The 25368-nt window shown below is 50.2% G+C and overlaps 1 protein-coding gene across 3 annotated transcripts in view; it reads left to right on the top strand.

Annotated features, from left to right (window-relative positions):
- The window catches only part of ITGA11 (integrin subunit alpha 11), a 54114-nt gene that overhangs the window by 8453 nt on the left and 20293 nt on the right, over positions 1–25368 (top strand). For all 3 annotated transcript variants that reach the window (XM_075044667.1, XM_075044665.1, XM_075044666.1), the window contains exons 3-13: positions 13574–13683; positions 16038–16129; positions 16414–16528; positions 18073–18200; positions 18891–19039; positions 19753–19897; positions 20345–20510; positions 21604–21674; positions 22493–22637; positions 24394–24542; positions 24832–24972. In XM_075044667.1, the coding sequence (XP_074900768.1) occupies positions 13574–13683; positions 16038–16129; positions 16414–16528; positions 18073–18200; positions 18891–19039; positions 19753–19897; positions 20345–20510; positions 21604–21674; positions 22493–22637; positions 24394–24542; positions 24832–24972 (1411 nt within the window). The remainder of the gene's footprint in view (positions 1–13573; positions 13684–16037; positions 16130–16413; positions 16529–18072; positions 18201–18890; positions 19040–19752; positions 19898–20344; positions 20511–21603; positions 21675–22492; positions 22638–24393; positions 24543–24831; positions 24973–25368) is intronic.

Raw genomic sequence — 25368 nt, 5'->3', positions numbered from 1 at the left:
CAACTGGTTTGGGGTGGGCAGTGCTGTGGCTCCAAGGGAAACTGAGGTTTGCTCTTGGTGATGCTGGTGCCAAGCCAGCCTGGGCAAAGTAGAGAATAGAAACCCTATTCCTTTCAAAAAAATGAGTTTTATGAGGGGGATAACAGTCTATTTTGTATTTGATAAGTGTATGGAGGGTGCTGTGCTATGGCTCCTGCCCAGCTGCCTCTCGGTGGTAGGTGCTGTGCATGGAGCTTTGCTCCAGGCAGGTTCATGGTTCCCCGGGGCCCCTCAGCCTCCGACGGTTGCTGGAAACCCATCTGGGTTTTGGGTTGAGGCCATCCCATTTTATGTAGTTTCCACCAAAGTGCCGCAGTCTGCAGAAGTGCTCAGACCTGGCTGTGTCCATCAGGAGTGCAAGATGAGACTCGGATGGGCTTTGTTCAGGTTTTGGGTTTCATGGCAGGTTTTGCTCCTTGCCAGGGCTGATCCCTGCTGGGGGATCCTGCACAGGTGTTGGCAGAGACCCTTGGTTCTCTCCAGAAGCACATCTGGATGCTGCAGTGATGAGGGCAGCTCAAAAGCCCATGAAATTCCCTGCAACTCAATTACTGTGGAGCTGAAGGATCTGCCCCATGGGTGGATGACAGCCAGGCTTAAGGCAGCAAGCAAACATGGAATTAATGCAGATGGATACCCCTGAAACTCAAAAATCAGACCTGTGCTGTCTTTCTATGACTTTTGCTGGTGCTGGTGGGGGGTGCAGGGCTGGACCCTGTCCTGTGTCCTCAAGCCAAGCTGATATTTCATTGCAAGGAGGAGCAGGGAGGTTTGACTTTAACCTTGGTCTCCCCTGCTGCCATCAGCACGGCCTGAAACCTCCCTGCTTGCTGCTTCCCTTCTGTTTAATGGAAGGTCAGGGCCACCTACCCAGGCATGCTTTGGTGAGCCTTTTTGCTGGCTCTGAGCCCCAGTTTCCCACAAGGATTGTGTGCTTTTCCCAAACGGTACCATGCATCCAGTTAATGGGGTGATGCTGATGCTGTGGCCCCTGTGCTGCATCGGGGCTGTGGGGGCCATCCAGGCTCTGGTGTTCCCAGCTGCATCCCGGGGAGCCATTTGCAATTAAATCCACGCTGATATTTGCACTCTCTGTGTCACTGTTTCCTTCTCCCATCCAGCAGAGACCCAAGTTAATATTCATAAAGCTTTGAATGGTGGGATAAGGTTCAGCTTTCCACTGGGATCGTGTGCTCTGGGATGGGCTGGGAAGGGAGGGAGTTACCTGGGGTGCAGCCCATGGAGCTGCCTCTGCCCCATTGCAGAGATGGGTCCTGAGCAGGTATTTTAGCACCCAGTATCCCCTCTGAAGTTCAGAGACTCACATCTGCACGGCAGTGATGAGCTTTTCCACTGCTTCAGCTCAAGACTGAGTGCAGGGCTGCTCACGGACGGGATGAGTCTTTCCAGAAGCGTGACCATGCCAGGGACCAGAGCATCCTCTCAGGGGCACATCCCCGTGGTCCTTAAGCAGGTTTGCACACAGCAGTCAGGTAGCTTTCTCCTATATCTGAACCCTGCCTGAGGCTGTGTCGGGGACCAGGTGGACTCTTGGGTTTCTTTTCATCCTCACTGTCCATGAACGTGTGCTATGGGACTGTTTCCCAGCTGGCCAGCTTACACATAACGAGCCAGAAGCCAGAAATATCTGGCATGGGACACAGCCCTCCACCCTTTCTTCGCTTGAGAACTTGGATATTTACCCAAAGAAATGCTTTTTGGGGGGGATAAAGAATTTTGGGCAGCATGACAGCACAACTGCTTGTGGCTGAAGCCACTGGAGCACAGCATAAACACGGCTGTTGAGTAGTTCCAGTAAATAAAGCAAATTCCAATGTCCCATGCTCGAGACCTGGGTAGTGACAGCTGATGTTAATGGATGATGTTACTCTGCTTGGCATGAAGTCTTCCATCCTCATCTTCCTTCATGTGATGCTGGAGCACATCTGGGCAGCACCATGTGCTTAATTTCTAAGGGAATCCATCCCTCACCTGCTTCTGTGCAGAGCCCAGGCATGTCTGTGAGATGGTGGGATGGGGACCATGTTCTCCAGGATAACTGATCTGATGCTTCAGGCCGTGTGAGCTCTTCATTTGCACAGACCTCTGCTGTGAAATATTTTTATATCAGGAACGGATCCAAAACCCCCCAAATCTGGTTATATTTGCCCTGGCTCCTGCAAGTGACTCCAGCTCCACAGAGCTGTCTGCCAGGTCAGGGCTAAGCCCAGGAAAGGCTGTTCAGAGATCACGGTTCTCCAAAGCAGATAAGGAACAGGAACTGAGTGTCTTTGCTATCACATTCCTCCCTGCCTCTGGTTCTGGCGAATATCCCTTTTCTGTAACTCATTTCATCCTAAACATGCTAAAAGTCTCCCCTTGGAGGAAAACAGTGTAACTGGGTGTGAATGACACGCAGGTGCCTTGCTCCAAAGTGATGGTGTGCCACCGTGCTCCTCAAATGACAAAAATTATATCCATAGATGCCATTGGTGGGAAACCCTCCTGGGACCACAGCTAAGCCTTGATCCCGAGGAAGGACTGTCTTTGCCCACCCCTGGGCAGGGCATGGATGCGGCTGAGCCTGTCCCATCCCTTGGCCCATCTTGCAGACAACCTGGCCAGGCATTTATGAGGGATCCAGTGCAATTCCCTCCTGCCCCTCGAGGTTTGGTTTCCCTGCCAGACAGGGATGGCAGCAGTAGCTAAGCCGTTGGGTGTTCAGTGTCTGCACAGGTTGGTTTTGCTGCTCTGCAGAGATTTCTGCCCAAAGTGAGCTCTCTGAGGGAGAGGCCCTGCAGAGATTGGTGGAAAACACCCTTTTTTTTTTTTTTTTAATTTTCAGCCTAATTGTAGCTATAGGTGCTGTTTTAGGCATGATCCTGGCTGCACCTCAGCAGAGGATTTGCAATTCCCATGCTATTTGGGGACTCTTATGCTTTTTCCTCATGCCTTCGAGCTGCCACTATCACTGATGGGGTGGTGAAGGGCTGGCTTCCCTGGGGACTGGCAAAGGGAGGATTTTTCCCCCTTTCCCAGCAGGACACTGGAGCAAAGACCAGCTCTGGCTCATTTTGGCCCTTCTCACATCTCTCCTGCCAACATCAGGCAGGACACGGCTGTAGTTTTTTCTTCTGTCGGTTCCTCTGCATGAAAAAAATAGATGTTCTCTGCACAGAATGAGTGTATGTATATACAGAAGTACAGCATCTGTTTGAATATGCAATTATGTTGTACAAAATGTCCATTAAATATGTGTACCCAGTTAAAAAATGAAGCCAACATGACTCACTCTGGTTAAAGGATAAATGACTGAACAAACAAAACATCTATAGTATAAACCAAGGACGTACAGAGTGAGCAGGATAATAATTGTGTGGAGCCTTGGCCAACCCCAGGAGCTGGCAGGAGGCAGAAGAAATGGAGATGCTAAGATGAAACCCCAGTTACTGGTAATGCAGAAACCAGACAAGCACCTTTGAGTATGGCCCTGAGGAGTTCAATAAAATCCACTGAAATGCAGAAGAGCTCAGAGAAACTAAATGGTTATCTCAGAAGCGTGGTTCATATAGGAGCGATGGTTATAACAAAACATGCAGCGACCCGGCTGCCAAATACCAAATGTGGAATCTGAGGACTTTGGCACCTATCCTTCAGTCTGAGTCTTTTAATGCTGCTTTTGGCTAGTGTAGATGGTTTTAGAAGGGTTTCAAAGCAGCTTTTATATATATATTTTTTATATATATATATGGATGTGTGTGTAAAGGCATATTTGAGTGTATACAAACTTATATATAATATTCTCTAGGTATATTTTTAGTCGTGACTATTTTCCTTTTTCTAACTGTTCGAGAAAGGAGCCAGGTCATTTGCCCAAGGGGGCTGTAATGGCAACACTGATAGTGGAAAATCTGGGAGGAAAGAATTCAGATTATTAAACTCCAGGGGAAAAAACACTTGGATATATACTGCTTGAAAATCTCATCGATTTGTGGGGTGGCTTTTCTCTGCTCACCATCTTCCAGAGCAGCAAGTAGCTTTCAGACCTCCCTTTCAACATTTTCTCTCCCTTTTTCATTAAGCTGGAGGTGCAACCCAGCTGTCTTCTCCAAGTATGTGAATGGAAAAAATGACAACAGGCTACCAAAACTCGTCCTAACGTGCAATGTAGCTTCGTACAGTGGCTGCCCTGCCCTGGAGCGCTCCCAATGCAGGCAGGGCAAGCAGTGCCAGGCATTACAGGGTCTGAGCATCCCCAGTGCCCAGGACTGGGCACCTTGGGTGAAACTTGGGAGAAATGGGAACTCCCCGTGTTGCTGTGCTTGGGGCAAAGTGGCCTGGCAGGAGTTGTGGCAGAAGGAGAGGGAGTTACTGTAAGGGCAGAGACGATCATGGTGTTGACGTGAAGTGGTGAGTTGGCTTGGAGCTGCTCCTCTCCCCCAGGTCACGCTTTGGTTTGTGCCATTTTGGGGGTATTTAAGGTGTGAATCACATGAGTCCAGGCAGGTTTGTTGCTGTGGATGGATTTACTTGGGCAAAATAAGTGTGTTCAAACATGCAAAGAGTTTCCACAAATGCACATGGGACATATGTCCCTCAAACGTGGAAGATCCCATCTGCGTTCTTCTCATGCCGCACATGGATGTTTGTGGCAAATACAAACTGTAATCACATTGAGTTTGGGGGAAAAATGTTCTTAGAGGCCCAACCTCAGGGGAAAAAGGGAAAAAAAGTTCCCTCCATCTTTCATCTCCCCTCTCCCAATTGCTTTTCTTGATTGCTCCCCATCATCCCATGGGCAGGAGCTGTGTCACTCCCTAAAGAAGGACAAAAGGATCCGTTCCCTCCTCCCACACGTGCACAGGAGGATGTGCCAACCACCGCCCTCAGCTTTCCATTGCCACCAGATGCTCCAGTACAGAAGCAGGAGAGGAAAAGGGGTCCAGGGGGCAGGTTGTGCCTCCACAGGGGGGACGGCAGCAGCCATGGTGCTCCACACAGCGAGTGCCGGGACTGCTGCCCCACACCGGCTTGTGTCTGCGGATTGAAAGTTTCCAGCTATGTAAAAAATGAAGCTCGAGAAGAGCTGGCTGTGGAAGGAAAGCCCTGGGAATAAACATCCATTAGCCTTCAGAAGCCGTAAAAACAATAAATATAGCATTCCTGAGCTGGCGGAGGCCAGGGCTTCGCTGATGCTGCTGGCGAGGTGGCATGGCTGGGGAGCGGGACCCCAGCTGTGCTGGCAGCTGGATGGGCTTCAAGGGCTACAGATCTAGCATTTGGGATGCTGGATGCTCCCTAGCTGCTCTCTCCTTCCTGAGCTCACGTCTCGTGCTGTCCTGACCCCGGTTTGTGGCAAAGGGGTGCTGTGAAGCCTTGGCACAGGATTTGGTCCCCTTGAACCTCTCCCTGTGCACAGTTCCCCACTGCCCTCAGCAAGAGTTCATCCTTGTAAGCACCCCAGGGCTAACTTCCCCCTTCCAAGGATCCCTGGAGGGGGGCAGCCCTGAGGCCCCATCCCTGCGGCTGCTCCAGGCACAGACATGACGTTTCCAGTCGGAGTGCGGCCAAAGGGAAAAGAAGGAGGGAGAAGAGAGAAAAATCTGCTTGGTGGATTTAAAGCTATAATTGTGCTGATCTGGAAAAACAGTTAAAGGGTTTGCTATTTCCCTACTACTGCGAGAGGCTTTCTTGGCTGTAATTCTCCTGTGGTTTGGCCGGTACCCGAGAGCTTGGATTATTTTGGTGAAAGGGTACATAACTGCAAAGCATTCCTCCGGCGTGGGGATAATGTCTGCTCCTGGCTCTCCCTCCCACCACGCCAGGGCTGCAGGCACAGTCTGGGTGCCGGGTGCGGGATGCTGTAGCAGCCCACCCCATCTCCTGTGTTCAGGGGTTGTCCCTTTTTTGGCACAGTATGGCCTTTTTTTCCAGAAAATCCCATAGGTTCTGTTATTAGCATCACTGAGCTCTTTGGGGCTGCTCCATGGGTTGGTCTGTCCTTGCCTGGCACCTTCCTGGAGTGCCTTGGAGGACATGGGACATCTGACATCCCCGGGGCAGATCTTCCTTGCCATAAAGCAGTATGGTTATCACAGACTCCAGGGTCAGTTTGCATCAGCTGCAAGGGGTTTTTTTGGTTTTTTTTTAGAAAGCATTTGGTCTAATTGGAAAAAGATATGTGGTCTCGTGTTGCCTGCTGTAGGGCTTGCAGGAGGACATCCCCTTGCAGGCAAGCCCAGGCTGCACTCCACTGACACACCCTTTCAGCCTGCTACCAACCAAGAAAAGGAAGGAAAAGGTTTGCCAGCCTGCCCAGCAAAAAAGCAAAACTGCGCTCGGCATTTTTTTCCACAAGGGACCCAAGAGGAGGCACATGCAGAAATGGGCATTTGGGCTGCACCACAAATCCAGGCAGTGGAGAGCAGCAGCTCCACAGCTTCTGAGCTCCCCAGCATCTCCACCTCACCTTCCCCACTCCAAGGGCCTGAAAATTTCCTCTGCCCCAACCCTGCGGGTTTACCCCAGGCTTTCCAAACTGCTGCGGCAAGAACAGGATTCCCTAACCTACCTTGTTTAGTCTGGAGAAAAGGAGGCTGAGGGGAGACCTTATCACTCTCTACAACTACCTGAAAGGAGGTTGTAGTGAGGTGGGTGCCGGTCTCTTCTATCAAGTAACTAGTGATAGGACGAGAGGAAATGGCCTCAAGTTGTACCAGGGGAGGTTTAGGTTGGATATTAGAAAAAAATTTCTTTACTGAAAGGGTTGTCAGGCATTGGAACAGGCTGCCCAGGGAAGTGGTTGAGTCACCATCCCTGGAGGTATTCAAAAAGCATGTAGACAAGGCACTTCAGGGCATGGTGGTGTTGGGTTGAAGGTTGGACTTGATGATCTTAGAGGTCTTTTCCGAACTTAATGATTCTGTTCTTTGCTTGCTGTGATGCCTGGGTGGGCTTCCCCCTCTGAGGTCCACCAGGACTTTTAAGAAGAGCTGGAGGAGGCACATCAAGGACAAGCTTCAGCAACCAGGCCCTTGGTACACAGAAGAAAATTGTCTCCTTGGTGTTTTTTAAAGCATCCTCATTGCACCTTAGCTTTAGCATCCAGGTGCAGCCTTAAGACCCCAGCACCCCTGCTGCAGTGAGACTGGGGGAGGCTAGAAGTGGAGGGACACCAAGTCCTGCCTGTGCCACCACAATACACGTGTGCTGCAAAATATCTATACCCTCACTTATGAAGATCTATATGGAGGAAGGGTGTCTTGCTTCTTCCCAGCCCATATTATTCACCCATAAAAAGGCCTTTCCAATCACATCATTATTTAGATTTGGGGGCTTGGGGCCCTGGTGTCAGAGCACTGAAGGCCAGCTGGATGGTGCTGTGATATTGGAGCCGGTGACCCAACGGTGCCTCCAATGCAGAAATGTGTCGGTGGGAGAACCCCCACCCAAATGCCATTAGCAGGTGGTAATGGGTGACTGGGGAAAGCATGAGGCACCTGGCGAGAACTGGAGTCACAGATCAGCGTTTGCTTTGGAAACCTCCAGAAGAAAGCCAGAGATTGCATGAATCCTGATGGACACGTGCAGCCTACAGAGAGCATCGATCAGTAGCTCCAAATGCTGCAGTGGAAACCCACAGCTGGGCCAAGAATCACTGATGGACCTCGCCTGTAAACACTTCCTTATTACAATATCCCTAAGTAAAAGGGAAAAAATTACACCAGGAAAAATAAGAAAGTATCATTACCACTGACCACAATATTCTGCGAGTTCCTCAGACATGTTTTGCAACACGCCCGTCGGCTGCTATTTTAAGGAGCACTCCGGTAATTTTGCTTACGGCGATGTCTGTGTAATTGCTGCAGCAGCACGTGGGGCTTGGATCCTGCTTTCCTCCATGTCCTGCTGCTGGGTCCCCTGGGGCTGTTCCCGCGATGTGGCCACTCGGTGTAGGGGGAGATGGTCCGCCAGGTCCTGCCTGGCCACGGGAGGGGTTTGCAGACGCGCTGTGGGAACGGGCTGTGTAATTAGGAGCATCCATTCCCGGCTCGACCCGGTGCACAGAACAGCTGGGTAAATTACAGTTGTGTTTATGTTTCATTTTGCAATGAGAGGGTTTGTTATAAAGCAGAGAAAACGTTGATCAGCCTTTAAAAAAACAACAACCGAGGGTGCTTGTGCGTGTCGGTGGCAGATGGACAGCCTCCTGCAGGCACTCCCTGTGCAGGAGCAGGAGGGGACAGGAAGGGACAGGGATGGGGACAAAGCCACATGTCCAGGAGTGGGTCAGGGTCTGGACCTGGTTGCTTGCACTGGGCACTGTGGGGTCAGTGGGACCCAAACCTCAAAGCAAGGATGCACTATGTTTTGGGAGAGAAATCACCTAAAACTCACCAAACATGGGGATGGAGCACTGCAACTGCTCTGTCATTAGTAGGTTGTCTATTAATTGGGGTAATATGGGGAGCACAGGGAGACTTGGGAGTGAGCAAGAGGCTCTAATGCCTCCACTGGGAATGCTTCTGCCAAGGGATGATTTATCAGGTATTTAATGGGCAAAACAATCTTGCAAATGGTGTAACACTCCCCTGCAACCACCACTAAATAATGAGCCTGAATGGCTCGTTGGCCATGAGTCAGCCCAAAGCTGGGTGCTGGAGAAGAGCCCCTCCAGAGCTGTGTGAAGGATGTCAGCCCAGAAGCAGCTCGAGGGCTGGAGATGATCAGGAACGGATCGGGGTGAGATGATGTTACGCACAGGAGAGAGGGATGTGAATGAAACAACCATGGACGGGAGGAGCATCCTCCCCTGGGTGGCAGTGCCAGGGGACATTGTCCCTCACCGAGGGTAATGGAAACCTGATACAGACAGTGCAAATACTTTCCTGTTGTAACCATCCTCTTCCTCCTCCGCCCCGGCCTTGGTTCCCGGGCTGGGTGAAACATCTTGCTGCTGCCGGGTGGGAAAGCAAAGGTTTGCATCGCTCCTGGCTTTGTGTGCTGTGCCTTTTCAAAACTGTTTGCTGAATGTACCCAGTTGATATTATTTAACACGCTGTTAACCCAGTGCACATCAGGACTGCTTGTTGGTGCTCCCAGACCCAATGTCTCTTCTCGCTGCCGACCTGCGCTCCTCTCCCGGATGCCTCAAGCTCCCTCCCTGACTGCCCCTGGCCCCTGGGACTGCTCCATAGAGAGACAAAAAAATTGGTTTGTCATCTTCTGATATCTCTGCTGCACCTCCCCAGGCTTTGGGCACTGCTAAGGGATTGATCTGGGTTTAATAATGCAATAGCCATCAACTCCAACTCCCTCTGTGAGACCATGTTGGAGGTCACCTGGCGCTCGGCCACAGTTCTTTGTCCTAAGTGTGTTTTTGCGGTGGCCCTTGGTCACCAACACGCAGGTTTTAGCTGCTCGTGGGGAGCAGAACTGGCTGGAGCAGCAGTCTGCCCATTGCTGCCCGTGCAAGGCGATGGGATCCTCACCATCAGCTGAGCTGTCCTGCATTGCCTGTGCTCTTCAGCGGAGCTGTCTCATATTTAAGGATGAAAAAATGACCAGAAATTGATGAAATGGTTTGCTAGAGGCTACACAGAAAGCTGCTGTCAGACCAAGGACTCATTTTCAGGTCCTACGTCCTCCTGTGCCACCATCTCATTGACTCCACCGCTGTTTCTACCTCTCCTTCGACTCCCACTAGGTATTTTTTTCCACTGTTGCCAATGTGGAGAAAAACATTTCAAAGTCCATTCCTCTGTCACACTCCTTCCAAGGAGCCCCGATCCCATTTAAAGTTTTCCACAGCTGAACTCTCCCTTTCCTGAACCTCCTTAATCACTTCTTCATCCAGTTCCATCTTGAATAAATTAAGTGCAAGTGAATTTGCCTTGCAGGAGATTAAGTGTCCCATTGATTGAAAAATCCTGTGAAAAGCATAGTTGCTTCTCCGTTCCTCCCTAATCCCTGCACTCCCGGATCACCAGCTAGACATACCTTCCTTTCCTGATTTCTTTCCATTTAATCAAAATATCTTAAGGCTCAAAATGAGCTTTGCAACCTCTCCGCAATGCACCCAGGGAGCCTGCTGTGCTGGGGGGGGGTTATTCCCTTAAAAAGTCCGGAATGTGCTGGATTTGGTGGACCCTTCAGCTGGGGTGTGGGATCATCATGCGTATGGGGCAAGGGGCTGAGCTACCTCTGGGCAAAGATGCTGGAGGTACACCCGAATAGCCACAAATTTTTAAGCACTCAACTCTGCAACAAATTTCCCAGGGAAATGCTGGCTTCTCCATCGCTTGATGCCTTCAAATCAGGGACGGATGTTTTTCTGGGAGATGTGCTCCAGCCAAACATAATTTTTTGGGTTCAGTACTGAGATAACTGGCATGATTTAATGTCTGTGACACAGGGAATTTCACCAGATAATGTTTTGACTAAGGGAAAAAAAATACCCCAATAATTCAATCAGGACCGAGCAGCTGTGACTCTAATTGTTTAATTGTTTTAGACACCGAAGCACGGCAGTGCTTGGGTTTTATGTTGCCCTGGCAGTGCGCATGCTGCTCATGCTTGTGTAAAAAAATAATTTAAAACAGTGCAAAAAAAATGCAAATTGAGCTTGACACATCATTTTTATGTTTGATGTGAAGCTTGCCCAGCCTGCAGCCACAGACACAGCCATCCCATCCCCAGCCCAGGCAAGGCACTGGAAGCAAGACCCAGTACGGGTGCTTTGCTGGCAAAGCAGAAATTGGGTTTCCACTCCCTTCACTGCACAGACAGAGCAGAAGCTCCTTGGGTATTTCCACCAGCAGCCTGGTTTTCCTTTTTTTTGTTTTTTCCCAGGATGAAAGTTAAAAATATGTCCTCAGACATGTTGCTCTGAGCAGTCTGCGCTTTTCACATTTCATCCTTTTTTTTTTGCTTTTGTTTTCCCCATAAGGAGTACATGAAAAGGAAGGCGAGGGCGGGCTTGTTTGGTTCTTATTTTCTTTTAAAGCTTCATTTATTGGCCAAGCCATGACGCAAGGGCCTGCTGCTTCGCTCTTTGCAGAGGGCTTTGCTTGTTTAGCATCAGGCCGGGGCAGGGGGATTGCAACCCTCCAGGGAATACGAGGGAGGAGATTTGGAGTGACCCAAGGGTGCGTGGGGAGGGGGAGAGCTGGCATGGAGCCAGGGATGGCTCTCTTCTGTGGCAGAATGCTTCAGTTGGATTTGGGTGGTTTGGGATGGGACTTTTTTTCTTTTTTTTTCTTAAGGAAAAAAAACACATTAGAGCACAGGTTTACAAACCACGAAGTAAAGGAAGAGGTTTGTAAGCAACCTGTGAGCTGGTGAGAAGAGCAACATCTCTGACAGCCGACTTCGGCGAACACTTACAGCATCCCTGAAACCGGCACCTTTCAAACAGCTGGAAAAGCCTTTTCCTGAGCTGCCAAGTTTCCGTGAGAATTTGACAGCTTCAGCTAATTAATCATTTAAATTTAACTGAAAAGGGAAAACAATGCCATTGTCTTTGGGAGAAAAAAATTCTGGTTTCATGAGCTTCACAACCCTTTTGCATTCATGGCAGCGTCTGTAAATATTTGGGCTTTCTTTGAGCTTCTAGCCCTGACGTAGGGCTGGGGAACTGGGGCAGTGGGTGGCTTGCCCTCGTGATCGTCTTGCATTTGAAAGAGATGCTTTGACCTAATAACCGCTGCTGTTCGGGAATATTTATTAACGGGTAGTGTGGTGATATTAATATGTGACTATTAATTACTGGGAAAGTCCTAGACAGGATTTTCTGCTGGGACCGGGGGCGGGGCACACCCAGGTGGAGCTGCTCCAAGAAGTTCCTGTTAGATCCCATTTGTGTTAAATTCTTCTTTGGGAATTGAGAATTAAAAAAATGAGAACATCCTCTTCTGAGGTGTCTCAACCTGTATTTCTTCTCACCTTCAAAGTCTTTTTCTCTCCCCCTCCCACATCCTTTCACTACATTTCACATCTTTCACCTTCCCCCCCGTCTCTGACCATGAGCAGACGGGCATTGATAGTGGGGCAGAGGCAGAGGGACATGAGCAAGGCTTCTTGTACAAGTCAGGGAGAAGGTACCAGACTGCCCTGAGCTTCTGGATGCTACTGAGGATGGCTCCAGATGTTTATTATTTTCCCCTAATTAATCTCCTCGTTAGCAATGAAGCTGTAAGACAGGAAGTACTTCCATGAGAATCCTTAAATGCCACTTAGATTTTGGAGCTTTTAATTTGGTGAGCAATTCTGTTTTATAGTGATGGAATAAAAGAATGAGTGTTTAGTGTCTTTGCAGAAGCGGAATTTTGAAAAAATGACCATTTCTGGTCTAACAGGGAACATCTGTGCTGGGGACAGTCGCTTTGCCAGCTGCTGGGTAGGGCAGTGCAGAACAAAAGAGGTCCTGTTTATCTGGCGATCCAGACTTGGACGGTTGCATCCACCGATAGGATTTTGCAAGCAAAAAAGCAATGGGGCAGATTTATTTTGGGCTAACACATTGGGAGCAGAAGACGCCAATAACACGTGTTTCAGGGTATTTTTGAACTAGCCTGGAAGGAATGGTCAAATTCCTCAAGTCCTGCTCTCCTCCTCCTTTGGTTTGCTGTTTTGTACTATTCTGGTCAAGTCCACAAGAAAAAGTGCAAAAAATGATTTTGATGTCCCGGATACACCCCAACTACACCCACCCTTGGTGGGTGCATGCATTTTTATCAGCTCCTCTTATTTTAAAGAACAGATAGATGCCCAAGGTCCTCACCCACCGCTGAGCTGGGGATCCTAATGTACTGCTCTGGGCTGCTCGCAAGTGAACAACCCCAAGTTGGAGCAAAACTCCTCCAAATTCACTTTTTCACCTTTTTAGTGGGGAAAATTCCCTGTGGATCCCAGCGTGAGTCACTGTCACTGCTATACCAGCTCGTTGCTATTCCTTTGGGTATCGCTAGGCAGGACTCCTTCCTACACATCCATGTCCTGAAGGCAATCCTGGCATGAAAAGGTTCCTACCTGAAGCAGCAGTGAGAATGGGCACCTCCATTCCCCCCACCCCGGGGCCAGCCGTGCCCACCACAGGACCTCAGACAGATGCTGAAGGTTTCGGTGCCGGTCATGAGCTGAGGTGGTGATGGGGGTCCCCTGCTCCTCCCCGTGCCATCAGAAAGTTTTGCAGACCTTGCTTGCTGCTAGAGATTTGTTCTGCCCCCGTTGCATCTGATGGGCATTACTTCCAAGCAATAGTGAGTCATCATCCCCAGCTTATTGCTGCCTGCTGTCGTGCGAAGGGGAAGTCAAAATAATGCTTTTGCTGCTTGCACTGAGTCAGGTCAGGGGAATGATGGCATCCCCCCAACAAGGGACCTTCTCCTGACACCTCTCAAACCATGAGCTGGGGATCTGGGCTGGGGAATCCTTTTTCCCAGGGCAGGGGGGTTCCCCTCTGGCAGTGGCTGTGGGTTTGTTCCCGTGCCTCCCATCCAGTCTCTGGGCACTGACGGACCCCTCTTTCCTACAGGCTGGTGGTGGGAGCTCCCTACGAAACCAATGGCCAGCAGAAGACAGGAGATGTCTACAAGTGCCCAGTGACCAGCGACACCCACAGCAACTGCACCAAACTCAACCTAGGTACTACAAACCCGCGGAACAGTGAGGGGAACTGGGCATTTCTAACATGGTGCTTTTTATCAGTGCTTTGGTCTGTAAAGATGCACCCTGTTGCGTTGCCCAGATTGTCCCCAAAAGCATGAGGACTGCATGTTTTAGGAGGATTTTTAGATAAGGAGTTATTTCAGGTGTTCACATTACTCCCGGTGCCGAGCTTTAAGCAGCGTTAGGGTACAATCAGGCAAATTGGAATAAAGTAAAAAAAGTTACTTATTTAATATAGCTTGAACTGGTTTATTAAATGATCAGGATAAACTTATCCATGGATAATGGTGCCACTAGCAAATACCCGACTGCACGTGGTGGTGTCTGTATTCCCTCTCCAGGGAATGCTGGGCCAACATGCCCACTGCAGCTGGTTCCCTGGACACAGATGAGTTTTGCTCCCAGCTTCCAGCCTGACCCTGCAGCTTTGGTATTTGGGGAATTATCACCCAGTCCCACCACCCCCAGGCCCCATCACTGCTGTCACAGGAGGAGAGACCCTGCGGGTGCCCCAGTCCCACAGACATCCCAATCCCATCTCCCTGGAGGGATAGAGCGACTGGTTTCTCAGGATTTCTCGGGCTGGAACAGCACCGACTGTGCCGACAGCACAATATTGCGATATCGGGATGTGCCCTCCCCTGGTCGGGGCAGTGCAAGGCACAGGGGGGACAAGTCCCCTTTGCTGCCCAAAGTGGGATGCCCAAAGGGCATGTCCCTGTCTCAGTGGGGAACATGAGAGCCGGGGACTTTCTCATGGTCCTGAGGAGCATCGCTGGGCTTTGGGGGCAAGCTCTGGGATTTTTTAACACTGGAGCAGCTGTTCTCACTTTATTTTTCATCATTATGAATCTGAACCCTCCTGGGTTTCTACCAGAGCTGATAAGGGAGGAGGAACTTTGGATCATCTGCAATATTTGATTGATTGGCTCCAAATCTTTTATTTTTTTAAAAACATTGTTTTCTTTTTTCCTTTTTTTTTTTTTTAATTTGCTATGAGAACATCAAGATTCTTCAAGGAAATCTCTCTCTTGTGTGTGTAAATTTGAATCTTGCTAAAAAGCAGTCTTTTTTCCATTGGAAACAAGTTTCAAATTAAAAGATCAGTTCCATGAGGACATCCTTTTTTATTTTTTTTCCCAATTAACTTGTCCAGTTAGCACAATCCACTGAGTAATCCATTGAGTAAAATCAGACGCAGAGCTGCCTAGTGGGGATGCCAAGCTGACAGGGAGCGTACAGCAGAGATGACTGTAGCGTGGAGAAGCACGAGCTGATGTGGGTCTGGGGCTCTGCCCCTGCCCTTCCCATGCCGAGCAGGCAGCGGGTGCAGGAGCTGGCTGGGAGCATCCTGCTTCCCACCGCAGAGCTGCGGTCGCAAGGTGCAGCGTACCTGGGTACCAGAGCAGGACAGCAGGGTGTCAGCATCTGCAGCCAGGATCCTGGAGGATTTATAATGTGAGCTAAAGCCCCTTTTTCTCTGGCTTTGCTGCAGCATGCATGCAGACAGCAGGTGAGAGCAAGCTCAGGGCGTGCAGGCGAGAGCCGGGGCTGCAGCCAGATGGTCCGCAGGGGAGCAGCGAGGGGTTGCTGGAAGGTGCTCAGCTTCGGGCTGAGCTCCTTTGAGCTCTGGGTTGTGGCGCTCAGTTTCTGAGCCTCCACTCAGTTTAAACCTCAGTAAGAAACTTCCAAAGGCCACAGGCAAAGAAACCAACCCCCCAATTTTACCATTAATTGCCTGATTTCCTCCTTCTCAGTTTGCTTCTCAGGCAAAACAGCAAAGGGGAGCCCTGGCTCGCGGGAAGCTGCGTTGCCCCCTGAAGTGGAGGAATGGCTGGGTTAGGCAGCATTCAAGTCACAGCTAAATGATATTGGCATTAACAGAAAGACAGGGCTGCCCTGGGGGCTGTTCCCAGTTTCTGCGCTGTGACATGGGAAACAAAAGCAATGCACAAAGATAAATCAGCCACTAAATGCCTGCTGGCCTGGCAATAAAAGACGAGATGCTAGAGCCACTCAGAGAGGTTTCTTCCTAAGGACTGACTACGTAAGAGATGCCGTCTCTGACTCACAGCTTAATTCCCTAGAAGACTTTTCTTTTTCTTGGTTGTGGCATCTAAGAAAAAAACCAATTCTTATCTTGACAACTGCTTCCAAAGAAAAGCAAAAGCACAAAGTCTGCAGTGTAAGTAGGCAGAGACAGCTCTCCTCCAGCTGTTCAGCTGGGTTCCCTCTTGCTCCAGAGATGCCAGGGAGCACCACGGGGACGTGGGCTGGGTGCCCAGCATCCCTGCCCGGCAGCCGTCTCTAACCGCATCCTCTCTCCGAAGGACGGGTAACGCTCTCCAACGTCTCCGAGCGGAAGGACAACATGCGTCTCGGCCTCAGCCTGGCTACCAACCCCAAGGACAACAGCTTTCTGGTGAGGAACGGGGGCTTCGGCACAGCCTGGCCTCCCTGCGCCGAGAGGTCGCTGCAGGGTGCATGTATATCAGCGTGTAAAGGCATGCGAATCCAGATGCATGTACAAAAGCATGTAAAGGCATGCAAATACACCTCTTTTTATATATGCTGTGTGCACCGTGGGGCTCAGAAACCTCACCTTCCATGGGGAAAAAGATGCCAAAGGAGAGGACAGCCTTGCAAAGCAGCAATTAAAAAGTGGCAGTTTTAAACCCATCCTCGATGCTTGATTTTCTCCCCCAGGCTTGCAGTCCTCTCTGGTCCCACGAGTGCGGGAGCTCCTACTACACCACGGGCATGTGCTCCCGGGTCAACTCCAACTTCAGGTTCTCCAAGACGGTGGCTCCAGCTCTGCAGAGTACGAGAAACAATCTGCCCTGCGGCTCTAACCCCGCCTTTGAAGTCAGAGGGAATTTCTGTTCTCTAATCGCTTCAGTCCCATTGAGAAAACAAAGCGATGTCAGTGTTTAAGCGAAGGCAAGAGAGCAGAGGAAATGGTTGCAGGGAAGTGATTCAAAGGGGGTTACGTACACAGACATCTGGTAAACATTTTCTTTTTGACTGACACCCGGGGAAGACAAAAAATACCTTATTCTTCCAAAACCAGAAATAAAAGTATCCAGAATATTTTATCAGCACAGCTAGGAAGGCAAAATAGGGAAAGAATTCAGACCTTGGCCACACAAAACAAAGAGCTCATTGACTGAAAGCTAAGTATTTGGGCCCAAATTTGTAAATTTGGATATGTGATTTTATTCTGAGGTATTAAATAAGCTTCCTGGCTTTCCTGTGGGTGGTAAGAAATTGCAGAAGCCTGTCCTGCACCGTTGGAGCTCCCAGAAGGTCTTTGCCCCAGCCAGACATGGGGCGTGATGCCCCAGTTCCATCACCCGTTTGGTATCGTTTAATTCTCATGGCATAGAGCAGGGCACAGGAAAACAGGACTTCTGGGGGACAGAGGCAGTAAAGGTAGAGCCCACCACCAAATTTTCAGTGTCACTTCCCTCTTTATGGCCAGAAGATGCTTTTAGCCCTTGCTGCGAAGGGTAATTGGGGTTTTTTTTGAGAGAAGGTGGTTAAGGAGCAGAACGTTACCATTTAGCAAGTGGGATGCTGGAGGTTGGCTCCTTTCCCTGGGTCCCGGGGTGGGCAGGGGATCAAGGTGGTGGCACACAGCTGAGGACCACAGTGGCGGAGCGACCCATGTGTGACTCCAGTCTGTGGATGCGCTAACCCATAAATGCCCACATCAGGTGAAAAGAGCAACTGATAAATATGTGTCACTGGGAAATTCAGCATCTTCTGGTTTTCTGCAACTTTTGTAAATAATGTTATAAAATATAAGCAAAATAGAGAGATGACGCTGAGCAATTTTCCCTACTGAAAACCAGTCAACTGGCTAAATCCTTCACAGCTCATACTGCAGAGCATAGCCCTGGGGTCCTCGCTGGGGTTTTTGGCTGTCTCGTTGCTGTGGATTTAATGGGAAGGGGAGGAAATACCCGACTTGCGTTATATGGCGAGTACAGGCAGGGCTGAGGAGTGACTCAGGCATAAAGCATTGCTCCGCGGGAGGAACAGAGGCCGGATCCTGCCTGCAGCAGGCCACTCTTTGAAGTATGCAACTATATTAGACCGGATAAAGGTCCAAATCTGAATCAGAAAAGATACCGCTGAGTGTTATTCTTAGAAAGTTATCCGGTCTTTTCTCGGCAGAGAGGATGCTTGTGGCTTCTCTCTACCTTATTGAAGCCCAAAAATCTTTATGAATGATTGAAATAAGATTTTTTTTTTCAAAGAAATCATAAGAGCAAGTACCTGACTGCAAGGAATGAAGCCATAAATCTCCCCTTTGCAAGCATTGCCAAGGTCTTTCAATAACACACTGCGTATTTTTCACAGGATGCCAGACGTACATGGACATAATCATAGTTCTGGATGGATCAAACAGCATATACCCTTGGGTTGAAGTTCAGCACTTCCTGATAAACATCTTGAAAAAATTTTATATTGGCCCTGGCCAGATACAAGTAAGCCCTTGCACAACTTGTGCATCCCTCCGTGTCATGCAGAGTCCTCTGGCTGTCCTCACGGGGCCCTTTTCAATGTCCCTTTTCTGCCAATATGCTGTAATTTGGGGCCATGCTTTTTCAAAATAAACTTTCATTGTATGGATATTAAAGCTGAGCCCATGGAAATAATGCTCACATTAATGTCCCTAAATGAGCTACGGAGAGAGCAGCACCCCACACCCCGACCAGGCATGGGGAGGATGAAATCGTACGGAAATACAGAAGTATTGTCCTGTGCCAAGGCAGCTTGTTGCAGCTGTGAAGAGCTCTCCATCCTCTTCCTATTAGTAACCGTGGGCTGATTTGGGCAGGGATTTGTGCAGGGATATCCTCAACAATTTGCACAAATAACCCCCTGTTTGGTCCCATCTAGAGATGCTGTGGGTCCACAGTGGGGCACAGCACATCTGCATCGCCCCAAACCTTTATAGCAGGGCAGGGGTGGCTGCACATGGGTGAGAATAGAAGTACAATTGAGCATTATCAATTGTCCCATGGAGGGAAAAACTGGAGGAAATGGGGACAGAGTGACTGATTTTTAATGGTGGCTGTTATTTCATGTGGTTGACAAAGCCTGCTCATTGTGTCGCAGGCCCTCACTACGCGGCAGGTTGTTGGCGTCCTTTGTGATGTTCCTTTAATTCCTAGGTCGGAGTTGTTCAGTATGGAGAAGATGTCGTCCATGAGTTTCATTTAAATGACTACAGGTCTGTAAAAGATGTGGTAGCGGCTGCCAGTCACATAGAGCAAAGAGGAGGTACAGAAACCAGGACTGCCTATGGGATAGAGTTTGCTCGGTAAAAATCGTTCACCTTCCTGTTTATTCTGATAACAAGTTTAAAATCACCATTTATTTTTCTTCCCTCTCTCCCCCTTTACTTTTCCTTGCTGCTTAGAAAGCAGGGGATACCGCCAGGCTAAGAATGCTTTTGCAAAAAGGCTTGGTCCTCAATTAATGTTTTACAAATGATGCAAAACTGCCCTGTCCTCGGTTGCAGCTGGACCAGAAGGAGGGCACAGGGACAGACTCTGAAAATACATCCTTTTTCTGAAAGCACCCCAGAGCTGAGCTCGCAGCCCCCAAACGTGACCCCACGTCTGCCCCAGGCACTGTAGTTCTTCTGCAGACCCCCGTCGGGTACCCAGGAGCTCGGTACAGCCGTGACCCACAGCTCCATCTCCTCCGTTATCTGGGACAAGTGCCTGCTCCTGCACTTTTTTTGCCACAGCCCGACCACTATTCCTGCTGCAGATTTAGGGCATTTTGCTGAATTAAAAACTCCTCTCCTGCAAGAACCCAGCCCTGTCGGTGGAAAAGTCCCCTTTTAAATTCCTAAAAGGTTTCCTGAGGGTCCTGCACCTGTTGCACCTCCCCAAGGGCTAGCAGCCCACCAAACACCGCTCAGTGCTTTACGATGAGGGCGATTGGGTGCGTCTCGGCAGCCGCGACGGTTTCGGCAGTGACCTGCCTGGCGAGGCTGAGCAGCCCAGGGCATCTCTTCAATTGCAGCTCGGAAGCATTTCAGAAAGGTGGCCGGAAAGGGGCAAAGAGAGTAATGATTGTAATCACAGATGGAGAGTCGCACGACAGCCCAGACCTGGAGAAGGTGATTGAGGACAGCGAGAAGGACAACGTCACCAGATACGCAGTCGCAGTAAGTGCAGGGGGACCCTTTCGGCAGCGAACGGCTGCAAAAGCTGTGCAGCGCTCGGCAGTGCCCTGTGTGCCCCAATGCAATGGGCCTGGCAGCGCAGCCCACCTCCACCACTCCCGGTGCATTTGCAGGGGTCTTTGTTGCTGGTCCTGCTTTTGCAGGAGGCGGTGGGATGCTCAGCTCTGGATTCAGCTGCCAGAGCAGGTGCTGTGGCTGGGGATAAGCAGGACCCTGCGTTGCACCATGCACCCAAATTGCATGAGGGGTGCCCAGCCTGGGCTGCCTGGAGGAAATACAGTGGCTCCTTGCTCCTCGGTTTGCTCCCACGATGGGGTGTCAGATGCCAAGGCTGTTGGGCTCCTTCCATATGGATACCCCTCAGATGCTTTGGGACGGCTCTCTCCATCGCATGAAAACCCAAGTCTTGCATTTCTATTTTAAACCTAGGTACTGGGTTATTATAACAGAAGAGGAATCAATCCTGAAGCCTTTTTGAACGAGATAAAATTTATAGCAAGCGACCCAGATGACAAGCATTTCTTTAATGTCACAGATGAAGCAGCACTCAAAGACATTGTGGATGCTCTGGGAGAAAGGATATTTAGCTTGGAAGGTGAGTGATGCTCCTCCCCGACAAATCCCGGCTGGCCAGGCTGCAGTGGGTTGCTTCAGATGTGCCATTGGTTCTCCATTTGCTGAATTTGAATGGGTCGCACTGGGGGTTTCCCTAATATCTGTTTGGTACAGCCAAACAGCCAGGGTCAACCCACCACACATACTTTGAATATCTTCATCTATAAAGAAGTGTCTTTATTTTGAGTGGTTTGCACCCCTCAAGCATCAGGAGCACAGATCCCCTCTCCTCCAAAGGACACCCTTCATTCTGGCCACTGGCATTTGCAGAGCTATGGTGACTCTGCCCTTTATAGCAAACCTTTGAAATTTGGTATGGGGGTCATCTGGGTGTCAGGATCTTTCTCACCCATCAAACTTTATTCAAACCCAGCTGGGCTATAAACAGGCAAAAACCACACATCAATTGCCAGGGACTCCCTGGGGTGGCAGACATTGTGGAGTTATGGGAATAATGTGAGGGTTTATGGTTTATTGGCTGAAATTAAATATCAGGAAATATTTTTGTTCTAAATGACAGCGCTTCTGTCTGCCTTGTGACAAGTTCATTGGTCTCCAAAACTATATTTATCTAAATTTCATAGGAAAAGCACATCCCGGGATGAACAATTGAAACAGAAGATGGAGGGCTTTCACTGAAAATTAAGCATCTCAGGGTTTGGGGGAATTTTGACCAAACCAGCTCACAAGCTCCCCACCAGTTTGCCAGTTACCTTGGTCCAGCCAGCCCAACAGTTCTCTGTGGAAGAAAGCTTCCCTGGGTGAGAAGCTTCACGCAGTTGCAATTATGAAGCAAAATCCTCTATATCCACATTTTTGTGTGATCTTGCAGCTAGAAAAGGAGAGAACCGCACCATGGCAGAGCTCCCAGTACCTATTAGCAGCACGAGTTTGTGTAATTGTGGTGATTTAGGGAGAAACAGGCTCATTTGTTGCAGCTGAGGTCCTTTGTGCTCCAGGTGGGGTAGAGGGGAATGCTCATGCCCTGCCAACCCACCAAGGCACCACTCAGCCCCTCCAAGAAAGCAAAGCTCACCATTAAATACAAATTTCCCTTTTTATTTTTTTTTTAGGAACTAACAAGAATGAAATCTCCTTTGGCCTGGAAATGTCCCAGACTGGATTTTCATCACATGTTGTAGAAGTAAGAGAGTAGATGTGGGGGGTATATTTTTGCTCCTGCCTGTGCAAGCAGGCACCCTGTGCTTTTTATCATCACCAGCCGCTGCAGGTGGAGAGACGGGTATTTGGGGCAAATTATTAATCGTGAAGCTAAATTGCTAACATGAGCATAAGGAAGAAAATGCTGTTAGTGCTGGTTTATCCCATGGGGAAGGGAGCTGCTGGGAGACCAGTGCTGTCCTTAGGACCAGCCTGCAGCAGCTCCTCCCAATGACACGACCTCTTGGAAAGGACATGCTGGGATGTGCCATGGAGGAAGGTGCTCATCGGTGGTGGGGTGCGGAAGATGGTCAGTCCCTTTCTGCCCTCTGTGGGCCAGCAGGTCCAAGCAAAAAGCCAGCAGGGATTTCTGCTCAGGGTTTTCCTGGGGAGGAAAAGTATGCTGAAAAGATATGAATGGGGTGGAAATATCATTCCAGCATGTTTAAAAATCTCTGTCTTTCTAGGTGTGCTTTAGAGAATGGTTTGCTTGACTTCTTTCTTTTTTTTTCTTTGCCATTTGTGAGATTTCCCACACACACACCCCTTTTCTGTAAAACGTGCTATTTCTGGGAGAGACCATTTGCTGGTTTTCTCTTCTGTGCTCTGCAGCCTCCAATAAGTATATATAGTCTAGGAGTTGGGCTTTGGGGACCCCCATATGTGTTCTCACACAAAACCAGCCCATTGGGTCCCCTCATCCATCTCGGCATGAATCGACTTTGCCCATATGGGCAGTGAGGGGGACGATTGCCTTCACTTGGCAAGAAATACCCTCAGACTACTTCTGCTCTCCCACAGGACGGGATCTTGCTGGGGGCAGTGGGTGCCTACGACTGGAATGGAGCCGTTCTGAAGGAAACCAGCAGCGGGAAGGTCATTCCCCTGCGGGAATCTTATCTCCAGGAGTTCCCAGAGGAACTGAAAAATCACGGAGCGTATTTAGGTAAGAAAGCTGAACAAGGCTCTGCTGCCAGGGCTGAATTAATGATTTTATGCTTAATAATAGGAAGCACAACATATTTCTCAAATGACTCATAGCAGCCAGCGCTCCCACCATAGGCATTACCATGCCCAGCTTCTTGCAAGCTCCCATGGGTGTGAGACCCGTGTTGCCCTTTGCTCAGGGATGTAGCGTACGTGAGCATCCTCACCTGGGAAGAGTCCAGCATCAACCACAGTGTGCAGCACAAAAGTGATTTAAATGCAGAAGTATCTCAGACACCAGCCAGCCCGGGTCATCCGCAATGCTTACTGGAATGGTTTAAAAAGCACTGATGAAATTTCATGCCTAGGGAGGAAATACCTGCTGGGTTAATCCATTCCATGTGCGGCTGTTGAAGCCCCAGAGTAAAAATATCAGCCTGGTTTGCAAAATGAAGCCTCTCTCTGGAGATGTGCGTGCCAGGCTGAGCTGCCCCGTGGCAGGGAGCAGGGTGGGATGCTGCAGGGTTGCCTGCCAGTGTGTTGGGGCTCTTCCCTCCACTGGGGACATGAACAGCCCCTGGACACGTGGCTCATCGCTTGGGGTGACAGCAGAGTGTCCCCCGGGCTCAGCTGCGAGCACCTGGAGTGGGGACATCTACAACTGTGCAAGGGGTACCCGTGACAGTATGTGGGAGCTCAGCTGGGCTCTGTCTTTCCCATTGCCTGGAGTAAGAAATCCAGAAATATTAAGGAAACGCCGGTGCCTCCTGCTGCGGAGCAGCCCGGCTCGCCCAGCGCCAGGACCTGGGGGTTTCAAGGCTGATGCTTGGCTTAGGAGTACAGAGACACCCCAGGTAAGGCCAATGCCCAGGGAAGGGAGTCCATAAACCCCAATAATCCCTGGAGATACTCAGAATTAAACAGGATGTGACCCTGAGTGATCTGATCCAGCTTCATGGCTGGCCATGCTTTGAGTTTCTAATAATTTAAGTAGCATTTAAAACTGACTGTGAATGTGCAGGAACCTGGAGTTTGAAAAATAGGATTTTGCAGCCCCAGCATTATATTCCTACATAAGCCCATCTGCAACCACAGGCAAGTGCCGCAGCCCAGTGTGCAATGTGTGGTGTCGGTGATCCCGGCATAGAAAATAACCCGTCTGGGTAGGAAAGAGGGATTGCTCAGGGTCATTTGCTTACCAAGGGTTACTTCCATAAGGACTCGTAAGCAACGGTCCTGATGGATTCATGGCTTTTATTGGACTATCAATGTTAACATCAAGCATCAGCAAAGTCTTTCACATTTGGCTTTGGACATGGTGTTGCCGAGGTCTCGAAGGAGCAGTGCAGTGGGTGCCACAGCCTCCTGGCGTGCACGCACCTCGCTAGTGTTTGTTTAACTTGATGTAAGCCATGAAGTAAAACACTTATCAGGCCAGGAATTGGACTTGTCTTCGATGAAAGAAGGATTTTGCACGGGGTTTGCCAGCTGCATTAGGCAGTGCCAAAATTTTTGGCACAGCTGTGCTGCTCAGGCTGCAGGTGGGACCTGAGCAGGCAGCTCAAAGCCCAGGGTCAGGGCACTAGGGTTTATTGGAATTACTTTATCTTTGAAGAAATCTGGGTTTCTAGCTTCCCGATCTGGGAGGTGGCCAGAGTTGTGTCAGCAGCTGGGGGCTAATGGAAAGCAGATCACCAGGCAGCGGCTGGGAGCAGCCAGGGAGCTGCTCAGCCGTGCTCACCCTGCGCCTGCCCCCCCCCCCCCCCCGCTTCCAGGTTACACCGTCTCCTCCGTCATATCCACCGAGCATGAGCGGATTTACGTCGCGGGAGCGCCCAGGTTCAACCACACCGGGAAAGTCATCATTTTCAGTATGCACAACAACCGAAATCTCACCATCCACCAGGCACTGAAGGGAGAGCAGGTAACGCCGGGGCACGCGCTGCCAAGGGTGCTGCACTGATTTTTCCATGTGGCATGCATGGTCCTGCATCAACCCCCCCCCCCTCCGTTCTGCAAAGTGTTCCGTTTAAATGGTTCAGCAGTGTAGTGCATCCACGGGCAGCTGGGGATGTCCTGGCTGTTGCTGCACCTGCAGCTCCAAACTGGGTGGCCGTAGCAGAGACAGGGCTTGAAATGTCCCCATCGGGGAGGGTGGCAGTGCCCCTGCGTGCCGGGAGCATTGCTCCCACCCCCTCCTCTGTCTCCTCCAGATCGGCTCTTACTACGGCAGTGAGATCAACTCCCTCGATGTCAACGGTGACGGCATCACCGATGTTTTGCTGGTGGGAGCCCCCATGTACTTCAGCGAGGGCAGAGAAAGGGGGAAGGTTTATGTCTACGCCCTGCGGGAGGTATGTGGCAGCACTGCGGGGGAGAGCCAGGGATGCCGCAGGGGCCGGGGCGTTCGGGCGCTAGCGTGGGAACTGTGTCCCCTCCTGTCACCTCCCCAGGGTCGCTCCAGGCTGCGCTCACCCACCAGCTTCCATCAAACATCACAGGGCACGGCAGCCCGGCCCAAAGGGAACAGAGCTTGGCAGCGCCTCGCTGTTGTGGCTGCTGCGAGACTCGAGGAGGATTTGTCTGTTTTCCTTGTTTATAAACAATCTCAGGGGGTTTGTTCGCTGCCAGCGAAGGGCGTCCAGCCTGTGCTGGAGCAGAGCCACCTCGTCTCAAGGCTTTGCTGCTCCCGGCCGGGTGAGCTTCCCGGCCCTGAGGAGGTGATGTACAGGGTGCAAGGCGAGGTCCTG

This window comes from Buteo buteo, chromosome 13 (assembly GCF_964188355.1).
Source record: "Buteo buteo chromosome 13, bButBut1.hap1.1, whole genome shotgun sequence".
NCBI classification, from domain to species: Eukaryota; Metazoa; Chordata; class Aves; order Accipitriformes; family Accipitridae; genus Buteo; species Buteo buteo.
Note: the sequence above shows the minus strand (reverse complement) of the source record. Positions and strands in the feature narration are given on the sequence as shown.